General features: G+C 40.0%; 1 protein-coding gene across 6 annotated transcripts in view; it reads left to right on the forward strand.

The window, feature by feature from the left end:
- Positions 1-2,332: 2,332 nt before the first annotated feature.
- The window catches only part of phf19 (PHD finger protein 19), a 39,411-nt gene continuing 27,257 nt past the window's right edge, over positions 2,333-14,486 (forward strand). For 4 of the 6 annotated variants that reach the window (XM_068012381.1, XM_068012383.1, XM_068012382.1 and 1 more), the window contains exons 1-5: positions 3,607-3,822; positions 8,633-8,833; positions 9,614-9,695; positions 10,792-10,887; positions 13,938-14,038. In XM_068012381.1, the coding sequence (XP_067868482.1) occupies positions 3,673-3,822; positions 8,633-8,833; positions 9,614-9,695; positions 10,792-10,887; positions 13,938-14,038 (630 nt within the window). In that variant the 5' untranslated portion in view covers positions 3,607-3,672. Of the gene's footprint in view, positions 2,603-3,606; positions 3,823-8,632; positions 8,834-9,613; positions 9,696-10,791; positions 10,888-13,937; positions 14,039-14,486 lie in introns of those variants that run through there. The other 2 variants (XM_068012385.1, XM_068012384.1) reach the window with 2 other exon arrangements.

Here is a 14,486-nt window from a genome sequence, read left to right on the forward strand (position 1 = left end):
AGAAGTGAATGTCGACCCTTCAGACCCAAATAGGAACTGAGGCCAATCTCCCAATGAAAGGGGCAATGCTTTCACAGAAGATCAAAGGAGTTCAATGAGGACAAGGAGACCTTCTCAAACATTCACATACAATGATTTAGGTGAAGCAACTTTGGGAGTCTAGGAAGACTGAGATAAGCTCCATTCTCAGGCTGGTATGAATCTGCAGCAACTATACTTACCCACACATAATCCACAGCAACTTGGTCCCTCTCAAACCCCGCCTACATTCCAGCCTCTACTCATGCCACATATCCAGCAATCTGTACCTACACCACCTATCCAGCAGCCTCATACTCTGATTCGTCGCCAGCCGGAACCTCATTACTTGCCTATATCCCAACGGCTGTGATATCCATCAGCCAGTCCAGTGGTGAACAACAGCGTAAGAGTGCAGTATCCTAGGAGGCTCCTGTACATCTATAGACAGTTTTGTTTCATGTGGGTGTTCATCGACAGGAACTAACAGTATAATGCACCTGAAGAATTCCACTGGTTAACCACCAGTCCAGCAGGAACACCACATATTGCTCAGGTGTTGCTCTTTGTATGCATCTTGTTTTTAAACAATGTAAATGTGGAGAATCATGTCCTCATTCGTGCAGCTGAAGTTTATAAGATGATCTCGAGATGCAGGATACCAACTTTTCAAGGATATGCCTGCATCCCTGGAAAGCACACTCACCATACTCAAAAGCAATATGGAGACAGTTTGCTTTATGTAAATATAGGTTAATGGCCTATTGTGATTGGATATTATTGATAATCTCTGTGTGTGATCTCATCTACAGCTAGATTTATCATCAAACAGCAATTATAGTTCCTTTGTGGGAGAACAGATGTGTGATCAATTTTGAAGAGATTGTAGAATTAGGAAGGGGTACAATTTATAATTGCTCCTCAAAACCTAAACTATTTTTGATTTGTATTACGTACATGTGTGCAATGAAACAAATACAGACCATGCCGAAGGTTGATGTTGAAACGCCTTAATATTCGTGTTCCCTAACTAGTTGGTACTGTGTTCCTTGCATTATTTGACAATAATTGTATTGATAACCTTTACTATACCCTGTTAGCAAAGGTTTAGACAGATTAATGACAGAGCCAACATTTCTTTTAGGAGGGAAAGGTGTGAGACCACCACCCCCCCCCCCCCCCCACCCCAAGAAATTATCTCTGTCCTTCCATTTTTTTTATTTATTTATTTTGAGATACAGCCCACCGAGTCTGTGCCGACCATCAACCACCCATTTATACTAATCCTACATTCCTACCACATCCCCACACCACCTACCTATACTAGGGGCAATTTATAATGGCCAATTTACCTATCAACCTACAAGTCTTTGGCTGTAGGAGGAAACCGGAGCACCTGGCGAAAACCCACGCGGTCACAGGGAGAACTTGCAAACCCTGCACAGGCAGTACCCAGAACTGAACCCTGGAGCTGTGCCACCCTATGTTTCTGCAATTCTGTTTATTCAATATTCTATTCTATGTTGAATAATGTAATCGCTTCTAAATATACCTTTTGTTTGGTTGTGAATTGACTTTTAAGAAAAATAGCTAATTCACAACCAAACACATCCATAGAGACAATAGACCAGTCTGCCCAGGCGAGGGACGAACTGTGTCTGAAGTAGCAACGTTATCACCACTTGATGTTACTTTAACCAACACACAGGGTCTGTCCTGTTTTTCTTTTGTCTCAGACACCTAAGACACGTCCCCCACTACCCTTTGGGTGGGTGCAACACATTTTTGTGAAATAAATAATGATTTTTTTCCCCCTTCTTCCAGAACATTTATTGCAAGTGAACAATGTTTGTATGTTTGGTCTGGGTTGTAAATCTCTGGCGTCATGTTTGCATCGTGCAAAGCGTCGTGTCAGTTGTAAAGGTGTTGAGGATGATATCTCCCACCCGTTTGCAGATTCCGCCCAGAATGCAAACCCACCAAGAATAAGACGGATAAATAAATCCCGAAGTGTAAACAAGCCTCAGGAATTGCAATTCATTTTTGCATGTGTTTTCATAAAATGTAGAATACGGCTTGTGTAGTTTATTTTGGAAAGCAGAAAGTTGATGTGAAATGCAGTCCAAGTCACAGTTGAGATGTGGCATGTATAGTATTTTGCTTTGTCATCTCTCAGGCTGTACCTGTTTGTGTGAATTTGCGGCTCTGACATTGCCCTGGTGCTGGGCTGGGAAGTTGCACTGCAGGGCTGTACTTGCTCTGGGCGGTGCTCAGGGTGCGTGTGCCCGGAGCCCGCACACACTCACTGCTAACTTCCTTATGATGATGTGTTAATTACATAAGCACACGCAAATAAATCGCGGGAAAGAGAAAAAAATGGCGACTTATAGGGCCGGGAGCTGAGAGTGTAACTGGACATAGTGTCAGTGCCCCAGCAGCAGTGCAGTGGACGTGCCGCCGATTGAGTGATTGGTGTGGAAGGGATTTTTATCGGCAAGAGGGAAGCGTGACTTTCAGCAAAAAGACGGCAGTGAAGTGGAAACGTGTGTGTGTGTGAGAGAGAGAGTGGGTAAGGCTGCAGCAGGTTTGTGCAATGCTGCTACAACAGGAGAGAGGGCGGGCGGGGAGAGTTTGAAAAATGCAAATGGGTGCTTTGCTGTTTGATCTTAAATTAACTGATTCGGATCAAAGTGGACGGAGATCCTGACAGATGAGTGGACTCTGAAGCCGTTCTTGCAGCAAATTGCAATGAACTGACTTGCTGAAACTCCCAAAACTCATGCTGGAATGATGTGCCTTTTTAAAAAAACTAATACAGACTGCTGCCAGATATTGATTTAAGAGATCGATCTTAACCTCATGCATCGCCCTTAAAATGTATAATTTAACCCGGTTACCAAAATAAGATATTGTCAGCATGCGAATTAAAATCTGATCACCTCTAAAGTGCTGCAGTAATTTTCAATTCAGGAGTTCCTGCTTGCCAGGAGCTGGGTTTTACTTTTTGAATTCAATGTAACAGTTTGATCTTGTTTATGCTAAAATGTTTACTTGTTCGTCACGGCGGTGAACGCGTAATATTTTTGTAAAATACATTGCACTAAACTATTGCCTTACAAGCGGCCATGTTTAACATGTAACTCGCCCAGCTCTTGTGTTTCTGTTGTATTTTATTCGCTGCGAGTTATTTGATTTTTTTTTTGAATGGTGTTTTATTTTTTGAGCTGCCCGACCATCAGTTTGGGCTGAAGTAGGATCTGATTTAATGTTCTCATGACGAGGCGTGTCAAGGCGAGTTCGGGGTAGACCAGCGCCTAATTATGACTATAACTTTAGTGTGAGTAAAATAAAATTGCAAAAGGGAAAGTAACGGCGTTACCGTCAATGTCAGCAGCAGCACCGAATGACCCGACCTGCGCTTGATTGACGCCGGGACCGGGCCACTCAGGGCCTTTATAGCGGCAGCTGTAAACTTTGGACCAATCGTAGCCGGGCATGGGCGGGGCCAGAGTGCGCTTTGCGGGAGCCGATTGGCTAATGGTCTGGACGGAGGCGGGTCTTTCTTGGCGCGCTTTGACGTGAAGAGGAAGCCCGCGGGGTGAACACCTTGAGCAAAGGCTGCACACACAGGTTCACTCAGTGACTACACCTTGCATGATCTTAGCTTTATTGCTGCCGAACTTCGCCCCATCAGGAGGTGTAAAACTTTCAGGAAGCCGCAGAAGCAAAATGCTGTGGGTGCTGCAAACTTGGAATAAGAAACAGAAGATGGCCTGGCAGCATCTTGTGGAGTTAAGGTTTCAGGTCTGTGACCTTTCATTAGAACTGAGGAAAAGTTAGGAGGGAAGTTAAACGGTCAGCAGAAAGGTTATGTCACATCGAAGTGGCCCAACTGCACTCAAACATTGGCACTAAAATATGAGACTGTCAATTAATCCAAATTTCTACAGTGGCGCAGTGGTTAGCACCGCAGCCTCACAGCTCCAGCGACCCGGGTTCAATTCTGGGTACTGCCTGTGTGGAGTTTGCAAGTTCTCCCTGTGTCTGCGTGGGTTTTCTCTGGGTGCTCCGGTTTCCTCCCACAAGCCAAAAGACTTGCAGGTTGATAGGTAAATTGGCCATTATAAATTGCCACTAGTATAGGTAGGTGGTAGGGAAATATAGGGACAGGTGGGGATGTGGTAGGAATATGGGATTAGTGTAGGATTAGTATAAATGGGTGGTTGATGGTCGGCACAGACTCGGTGGGCCGAAGGGCCTGTTTCAGTGCTGTATCTCTAAAATAAAACAAGTATTTAAAATATATATTTTAGGAAATATTTAAGAAGCCAGTAGTTATTTTAAAGATATAACTGATTCCTCATAGGGTTAAAGGGCTCATAGAATCAAGAATGGTTACAGCACAGAAGGAGGACATTCAGTCCACCAAGTCCCTGTCGGCTCTCTGCAAGAGCGGTTTAGCTAGTCCCACTCACCAACCCTTGCCCCGTAGACGTGCAATTTTTTTCTCTTCGGGTGTTCACCCAGTTCCATTTTGAAAGCCACAGTTGAATCTGCCTCCACCAAAATCTCAAGTAGTGCATTCCAGATCCTAACCACTTGCTGAGTTAAGAAAAAAATTCCCTCATGTTGCTTTTGGTTCTTTTGCCAATCACCTTATATCTGTGACCGCTGGTTCCTGATTCTTTTGCTAATGAGGACAATTTCACTCTATTCTGTCTATATCTCACATTTTTTTGAACACCTCTATCAAATCTGCTCTCAGCCTTCTCTCCTCTAGGGAGAACAACCCCAGCTTCTCCAATATATCCACATAACGGAAGTTCCTCATCCCTGGAACTGTTCTCATAAATCTTTTTTGTCCCATCTCTGAAGCCTTCTCATCCTTCATCCTGACGACAATAACAGCAACGCCTTGATAAAGAGTTCTATTGCTTAATGAGGATTGGTGCTTTCAAAAACCTTGTGTGGAGGCAGAGTTAAAGAATTGCAGGGAACTCTTTCAGTAGAACTAACGCTTAAAAGAACTCATGGTGGTACTGTAGTGTTTCTGCACTTTGACTGTGGTGACCAATATTAAAATACATGATTAAAAGCACATTCAGAATGACCAGTAAATTGTGTCCACATTGGGATGTTCATTACAATAGTAAATAAAATAAAATAATTAATATAATAGAATTGTGATGTAAGGAGTTTAGCGTATCACAAGCGCTTTTGATAGCAGGACAAATAGGCTACTGAATGTCAGGATCCACTGCAGCAATCTTACTTGTCGAAACATTGTCACATTACCGTCATAATCTATTTAGACCCCCATCCGGGGAGCCACAATCCCTGCTACATAAGTGTGACATCCTCGTTCTGCACCTCCTCAGTATGCTCGAAGAATCGGTAATAAAATGTGGAATTCTGTTGCGAGTCCATTATATTTTAATTGGAGCTGCAGAATTTGTTGAGTATATTGACTGATGTCTAAGTGATGATGGATGGTCTAAACTGACTTTTTTCCATTTTTCATTAAGCGGGTAAATTGTCTGCACCGTAGATGTGATTTAAATCTTGGTGTGTTTCAAAATGCAAATAATAGTTATACATTGAATGTTTTTATTCAAAATACAAATATACCAGTGCAGTTTTTGCATTACTCTTTTGTCTCTTTTTAATGCTCTTTCATTCACCAATTTTGAGATTCATCTGAAAATATGCAACAATTTGCATTGTTTTATTATTGTCCAAGCTTTTGCACAGATACATTAAAAGTTAGACTTCAGAAGAAAGGGAGCTGTAACAGAGATAACAAAGACTTACATTTATAAAGTATCTTATATAACTGAAATGTTTCAAAGCGTTGCACAGATGTAATATGTTTTGGAGTGTAGTGACTATTGTTATGGAGGTAAATCTGTTTTTAATTGAAGTAGGAATCTTGATCAGGATATTAGGAGAACTCCCTGCTCTTTTTTTCAACAAAGCTGCACACTGATAGGATCTTAATTGTCTCTTTCAAAGGACACCATCTCCATCAACATTAATCACATCCCTCAATGTTTCATTAGTGTTAGCCTAAGTTAGGCACATACATCTTGCTGTGGGGCCTTTAACCCACAACCTTCTGACACAAAAACAAGAATGCTACTTGTGGCTTGAGCTGACACTTCATGTAAAGAATTGACTGAATTGCATAAAATTTCATTCAAGATTTCCTGTTTTGTGTATAGATGTGTCAAAAAGTTACCAGTTAATATTTAGATGTAAAATACACATGCATAGGCACATCAGTTACAAAAAGAGAATTAAGATATGGATAAGGTCGCTGTGAGCAAGATAAACTCACAAGGCTTGATACTGAAATGGCAACAGACACTTTGCCTCAATTTTCACTGAAGAAGCTACCAAAGAGGAAATGAAAGAGATGCTAAACAAACTAGCCAAACTTAAGGAGGACAAGACCCCAGATCCAGATGGATTGCACCCACAGGTACTGAAAGGAACTAGAGAGGAGGTAGCTGAGGCACTAATATCTTCTATAAAAAATAAATAGAAAAAAGGAATAGCAGCAGAGGACTGGCGAACAGCAAATAAAATTCCTGGCTTCAAAAAAGAGACAACTATAACAAATTGCACTTATGTGGTGCCTTTAATGTAATAAAACATCTCAACCCACTTCAGAAGAGCATAATCAAACAAAATTTGACACCGAGCCATACAAGATATTGGGACAGGTGATCAAAAGCTTGTTCAGAGGTAGGTTTTAAGGAGTGTCTGAATGGAGGAGAGAGTGGCAGAGTGGTTTAGGGGGGAATTACAAAGATAAGGGACTAGGCATCTGAAGGCACAGCACCAATGATGGAGGGATTGAAATCGGGGATGTGTGCAAAGCTAGAATTGGAGGAATGCAGAGATAGGGAGAGAGAGCGAGGCTTTGGAGGGATTTAAAAACAAGGATTTGAATTTTAAAATTGAGCTCCAGGAACTAGAAGTCAGTTTAACATCAGCGGTAGGAAAGACACTAGACTCTTTGCTAATACATCAGATAATGTAACATCTAGAGATAGAGAATATCATAAAGCATGCATTTCTAAAAGCAAGGTCATGCTTAATTAACTTTATTGAAATCAACGACAACTTATATTTATATAGCACCTTTTAAGGTAATAAAGTGTCCCAAGATGTTTCACAGGCATTGTAAAACAAAATATGACACCCAACCACGTAAGGAGACAATAGGGCAGATGACCAAAAGCTTGGTCAAAGAGGTAGGTTTTAAGGAGTGTCTTAAAGGAGGGAAGTGAAGTAGAGAGGCATATGCAGGGTATTCCAGAGCTTAGGGCCTATGCAGCTAAAAGCACAGCCACCAATGGTGGAATGATTAAAATCAGGAATGCTCAAGAGGCCTGGAATTAAAAGTTGTAGGGCTGAAGGAGATTACAGAGATAGGAAGGGTCAAGGCCATGGAGGGATTTTTAGAATTTTTTTGAATTCTTGAAGATACAACAGAAGAAAGAGTAGGCAATGGCATTACAGTGGATGTGGTATACGGAGTTTCAGGAGGCTTTTGATAAGATGCCATATATAAAACTCATGAAAAAGGACAAAGCATGTGGAGTCAGGGCCAGTAGCAGAATGGATTGATAGGCGGCTAAAAATAAGAAAACGGGTAGTAAGGGTTAAGGGGCATTTGTCGGACTGGCAGAAAGTGGGAAGTGATGCCCAGTAGGCAGCCACGCTGTCATCCGTGTTGTTCACCATGTACATAAATGATTTGGACTCAGAAATTAGAGGTGTAGCGTCAAGAATTGCAGATGATAAATTAGGTGGGGTTCAGGTGAAAGCTAATGATGTGGAGGATTGCACCAAGGTACACAAACAGGCTTGCAGTGGATAAACAGTAAATGAAAGGCAATATAATGATGTACAATATCAAAATTTGACAATGGCATTAAATTGGGGAGTATAGTTAGTATTGTGGAGAATGCAACAAAATACAAGACATTAACATTGGCCAAGCAAATGGCAAATACATTCATATTCACAAATCACCTTGCTTTCCTCTTAAGACGCTCCTTAAAACATACCTCTTTGACCAAGCGTTTGGTCACCTGACCTAATATTTCCTTTTGTGGCTCGGTTTCACACTTTGTTTTATATTGCTCCAGTGAAGCATTTTGGGACGTTCTATTCCATTAAAGATGCTATATAAATATAAGTTGTTGTTGTAATGCAAGTGTCAGGTGGCAGGAGGAATAAGAAGGCCTATTCCTTGAAATGTAACAAACTAAATGGGGTACAGGATTATTAGAGTGGAAGGAGGCTTTTGCGGAGCACAGACAAGTTAGGTAGGTCAACTGGCCTGTTCTGTAGTTTCTATGTAATATTAATAGACTATGCTGTGAATTTTATTTGTAGTAACTTTGAATTAAACTTCTGGAAGTGATCTGGGGTCTCCAGAGCTGATGGGCAGTGGTTCAGAACTTAATAGCAGTGTACTGCACCAACCACTTCTTCTGGGACAAAATGTTCATTGCATTTGAGTATAGTAGAAATTGTCAGTTGGCTAATCTTGTAATAATGTTATTAATATGTGATTTTTCTTATTTTGATTTTATTGCAGAAGGAGGAGCTGATGGAGAAAGGCACGTTGGAACCGCAACCGAGAGATGTTGGTGCCATCGCCAAATGCAGCCAAAAGATTCCTAATAAATCTCTGCAAAATGGAACTGTGCACACGGAACAGAATTGTGCATTTACTGAAGGGCAGTATGTCTTATCCAGATGGACAGATGGATTGGTCTACCTGGGAAAGATCAAGAAGGCATGGACGTTCCTGACTAAAACAGTTAAAATGTTTTTAGTAAAATGCCTCTGTATATAAGACTATATTGCTGTATTTTTTTCAATTTTTATTCCCTACTGCCCGCTCAGGTTGTGAGGGGATGAGGACCCAGCTTGTGTGAATCTCTGTAAGCTCCTTGATCAATCTGTCAGCAGATACTCCTGACTAATGCAAGAAGAAATGTGCCCATTCCCAACCAGATTTCCTGTCCCCATCCTCCCGCCCCACCCAACAACCCAAGAAACTTGAGTGTGAATTTCAGTTGAGCTTGAGATTTCAATGCAAGTTTCCCAATTGGCAGTCACCTTTGTAGCTCTTGGCCCATTATTATGAGCGTGTAATTAATGTTCAATAAGGAAAAAAAACACCAGCAGTGAGAAAAGGCCATTCAGCTCTTCAAAGTTCATCCCTGCAGTAAATACACTCCCTCACCATGGTCTCGAACTGTATTTTGAAAAGCATTATTTTTTCAAATTTGTTACCTTGTTTAAAAGATTATTCCAATAATTTATCGTTCACTGTGTAAAGATTTTTTTCCTGGTACCTGCTGTAAATGTATTTTTCACTGATGTACGGCAGGTACAATGCAGTCTTACAGCGAAAATGGTAGAGAAAGTAATGAAAATAATACTTATTTTTAATATAATGAATTATGTGATTAGAATAAGATAATCAAAATCTGTATCATTAATTATTGCTGGAATATTAATCATGGGTTTGGAACTGAGTTAATGAATTGGTTTTGTTGAAACTCTTCAGGTGAACAAGCATAAACAAATTTGCCTTTTAGTCTTTGAAGATAATTCTGAATTTTGGATTCTTTGGAAAGATATACAACAAGGTGAGTACAATATTCAGTACTATGTGGACACCTATTGAGTTGAGGGCCATTACATTATCATTAGAAGAACTTTCCACAATTTGAAAGGCTAAAATGCTGACTTTTTACAATAATACTTTACCTCACCGTTCATATTATACCTACCGCCTTTATTTAAAAATAACTGAGAAAATAAGGAATATTTTATAGTCCCCCCCCCCCCCCCCCCCCCCCCCCCCACCGTCGTCTTAAGGTACAGTATCACAGGTCAGAGACCATTCTTCAAGTACAAGCCCATCGGGTAGATAATCTGTCCAAATGTGGAGGTTGTTGCATGCTTGCTCCTTCTGTTACTCACCCTCATGTCCACATAAGTGCATTTTCCAGTCAGAATGCATTGATAGTAGCCAGAAGTGGGCACCCTTGACCCTTGTCCTTTTTCCCTCCTTAGTTTGCAGACTCCAATTATAATTCTGTAACCTGTCCGGTCCATATATAGTGGACTGTACATTTACCCACTAGGTCCTTGGGAGAATCTGGTATATGTTTTAAACAGGTATTCCAGTCATTAAAATGAAATGGTAGTGAGGACTGTTATTCATTTCCAAGTGTTTTTCCATTATATATGTGTGTTTGTATGTATTCAAGCTATTTGAATATGGGGAAGAATCACAGCTGAGCCAATCCAGATCCTCGTCTGAAATCCACACATAAATGCTTTCCGACAGCAGTCAATCGGGTAGATGTTGACTTGGTGCAATAGTGTAAAACAATTGATAATGAGTCAGCAGCTAGATTTTCATGTCTCCCGATTTTTTATTTCTGCTGTCTTTCGTAGAAGTACACATTGGGAGAGATGTATAACAGTCTGCTCAATTCACTGTCACCCATTTTCCACTATCACACAAAGTCAAGATCTACCCCAGTGCATTGTAATCAGGAGCAGATATCCTAGATGAATTGTCCCTCTCCTTTATCTTGGGAACTGAGGTCATTTGAAAGCTGCAGCCTTTGAAATATATTAACATTATTTCATTCTTGTTTGCCCATCTATTTTCTCTAATAGTTGATTTTTGTCCAAGATTTCCACATTATAAGATCAATTTTCTTTAAACAGCTGGTGTTCCTGGAGAAGAACCGAGGTGTAACATCTGCTCAGAGAAAACATCTACACCACCTAATGAAATTTTAATTTGTGGCAAGTGTGGCCTAGGTAAGAGGTACTATTAATAATCCCCTTTGAGAATGCTCAAGGCCAACAAAAAAAGCATGTAACATATGCACCTGAAAGGGGATTGGAAGCAAAAGGGAATCTGTCCCCATCGCCTGTTACAATGGCACCCTGCTCTCCACAGAATGAGTTTCTTAATCAGAACTCCTCTTGAGCAGAGGCAGGGCATTTCCCCAGTGAGAGAGAGAGGGCAATTTGGAGGATGTCAGCCAACACCATTTTTTTGTGAATCTCCTGGAGCAACATTAGCAGGAGCTTCAGAACAGGATATATGGGCAGAGAATGAAGTGTAGCATGTGGACATTTAAAAGTGTACAACACTACATGCCATGCGTTGCCTAGGCAGAGGAAATAACACAGTGCAATTGGGAGGAATGAAACTGAAGTGAAGCTATCTTTATGAAAGGCTAGACATTAAGGTACTTCATCCATTTATTTGAGCAACAGGCCCAGAGAAAATACGTGTTGGTTAATAAATGATATATAATATTTCTCTCAATCAAACTTTTAGTGTTTCATGATCTATGATATAAGCTGCACTGTTGAGATGACATTAATTGTATGACTGGCTGCTGTAAGGTTCCAGGTATATGCCAAGTCAGTTTGGAATTATAATTATCCTACTGCTGTGTGACTGAAGACAAGTTGTCATTTGCTTAACATTATTTTCTCATGTATACATTTTGATGTAGAAAAGATTGTGATCAATTTATTACCTATTTGTAAATAACAAACTGCAAGGCAGTGACTATATCATGGGATTTATCACATCAGGAATAATTTTGGCTCTCCGCTTTGCTTTATGCTACACCTGTAACTGGTATGATTTAAAAACTGCTTCCCAGAAATGAAGTTCCAGCAGTAACAGGGACTCTATAAAATGTCTCTATAGTTCAGCCAGCATTTTAGATGTCTTTAAGAGATACCATTGTGTCACTGAATCATAAGATTACTTTTCAGGTGGTCATTTAACCCATTCTGCCTGTGCTAGTTCTTCAACGGCAACTACTTACTCCATTCTGCCCTTTTCCTGTGTCTTTTTTATATTTTTCCTTTTTTAAATAGTTATCTAATTCTCTTTTCCATAATGTTATAGATTGCCTCAATAACCACTCTTGGTACAGCATTCCATGTTCTAATACCCACTGTGTGGAAAAGAATTGTTCTAAATTTGCCCCTTCACTCAATTTCCTTATGTTTCCCATTTTCCAACCACTGGAAACAATATTTCATTATTACCGTCACAAAACCTATCATCATGTTGAAATTTTATTTGCTGAAATTTAATTGTTGAGTATTGTAGGATTGTATGTTGTATTGTGAGCCGTGCCAGAGCAAACAGTATTAGTTTTGTAAAGTGTTTCAATTCACATAATGTATCATTTGGCATAAGGAATTTAAAACAGATTGGAAACTCTTTGTATATCATGTGAACTCATGTAAGAATTCATTTAACATCAACCATCGTCCTTTCACATCGCTAACATTTTATTCCTTCTATGTTATAGTATTTCCTCATTCTGTTTAAGACTGTATTGCAGGATGTAGTTCATTCCTTGGATCTGCTTGCAATATTCCTTTTTTATCCTTCCCTGTCTCTGTCTCTCTCTCTCTGTGAAAGCTAGCCCTTTCTCAGTGCCTGCCAATTGTGGCTGGACTAAGAGTGGAAACTCAGAGGGTGCGCAATTGGACGCACTAGTAATTCACGGCAGTGCAGAATGCACCACTTATAGAATCATACATCACAGAAGGAGACCATTGTCCCGTCATTCCTGTATCATCTCTTAGAGAGAGCTATCCAATTAGTCCCACTCCCCAGCTCTTTCTCCATAGCCCTGTAAATTTTTCCTTTGCAAGTATTTATCCAATTTCCTTTTGAAATGTTCTATGGAATCTATATCTGTTTCCACCACCCTTTCAGGGTCCATTTCAAATCATAACTCGTAAACAAATGTTTCCTCATCTCCCCTCTAGTTCTTTGACCACTACCTTAAATCTGTGTCCTCTGGTTACCTACCTGCCTGACATTGGAAACAATTTTCAATTTTTCCCTATTTACTCTGCAAAACCCCTCATAATTTTGAATGCCTCTATTAAATCTCTCCTTAACCTTCTCAGCTCGAAGGAGAACAATCCCAGCTTCTCCAGTCTTTCCAATAACTAAGTCCCCCATCTTTGGGACTCTATGGACTACCTTGTTATCTTGTACTTTGAAAAACATTTTAACTGAATTGACTGAAATTTCCTGACTTTGTCAGATGTTCTAATTTATACAGAGATGACATACTAATCTTATCCACTAACGACTATTAATCCTGCTAGAGAACACTAAAAGTTGTTTAGAGAAGTATATCATTTTACCCTATTATGTTGTGTAAGTTTATATAGTATTTCTCAATATACTAATGCATTGGAGACAGTAATGTTGGAGTACACCAGCTGTTCAATGCATTACTCTAAGGGAAGAAGGAACTCATTAGTTTGAACGAGGTTAATGCTTTATTTCCAAAGGAGTTCCAAATTGTAAGAATAGAAAGCTGATTGTCAGGGTCGTATGTGAAATGAGTTGGGAAACTTTGAACAATTTCTATTGTGCATGAATCCACAGCTCAAAACTGCTCCTAATTCAGCACTACTCAGGACTAGATCAGCAATCTCACACTGCTGGTATACAAAATGGAAAATGTTACACTGACCCTGAAAAGGGTGTTATTCTGAGGCTGAGGATGAGGCACCTTGTTGAAGTGAGCTTTACCTTACAGCTGACTATGCTGCATCTGGCCTGGTAGTGCTTGATGTTGATGGTGAGTCCCTGAAATGGGAACTATTCCTTTCCGAGCAAAAACACATCCCAATATGATAAGCACAAAATTCACAAAAAAGTTCCTATTTGTCTCCTCGTGTTTTTACGAAGCTTGTTTACTTGCTTCAACTGCACTTTTACTTGTGATACCAGAATACAGATAATTTGTCTCTTGCTGTCAAATGTAATATAAACTCGACTTGAATAGTAAAACTTTGTTTCTCTTTAGGTTACCATCAGCAATGCCACAATCCCAAAGTAGATAACACAATAACTGCATTCACTTCGCCTTGGTTTTGTCGGCAGTGTATATTTGCATTGGCTGCTAGGGTAAGAGCAGTTCTGGCTTAAGTACCTAATGTGTTTACCATCTTGAGGCAATACTGTTTGAATGTTACTAAAACTACGAATACATGTTTAGAAGGTAATTCAGATAGTCTGTAAGGTGATATGTGGTGCTGCATCATTCTGAAAGAAGAGTAATTATTAAGACCTGGTTAATATTTAGGATTGTGGAAAGGGTTTAAAACAATTGGTGTTAATTTTCAAAACTCAAGCAAGCTGGTGTAGGCCATGATGAAAGAAGGAATTGAATTGACATGTCAGCAAGAAATAAGTAAGTAGTTGTTGGCTAAGATTTATGGTACATACATCCCTGTTGATGGTTTTCCATGATCCTCAGTGCATGTGTGACAGCTCTATCAACCTTACAGAGATAATAGCAGGACATGGAGCATATGGTGTGCTTTTCATAAACCCTCGATGAGGAATCAAAAAT

Source organism: Heterodontus francisci, chromosome 32 (genome assembly GCF_036365525.1).
Source record: "Heterodontus francisci isolate sHetFra1 chromosome 32, sHetFra1.hap1, whole genome shotgun sequence".
In the NCBI taxonomy this organism is placed as follows: domain Eukaryota; kingdom Metazoa; phylum Chordata; class Chondrichthyes; order Heterodontiformes; family Heterodontidae; genus Heterodontus; species Heterodontus francisci.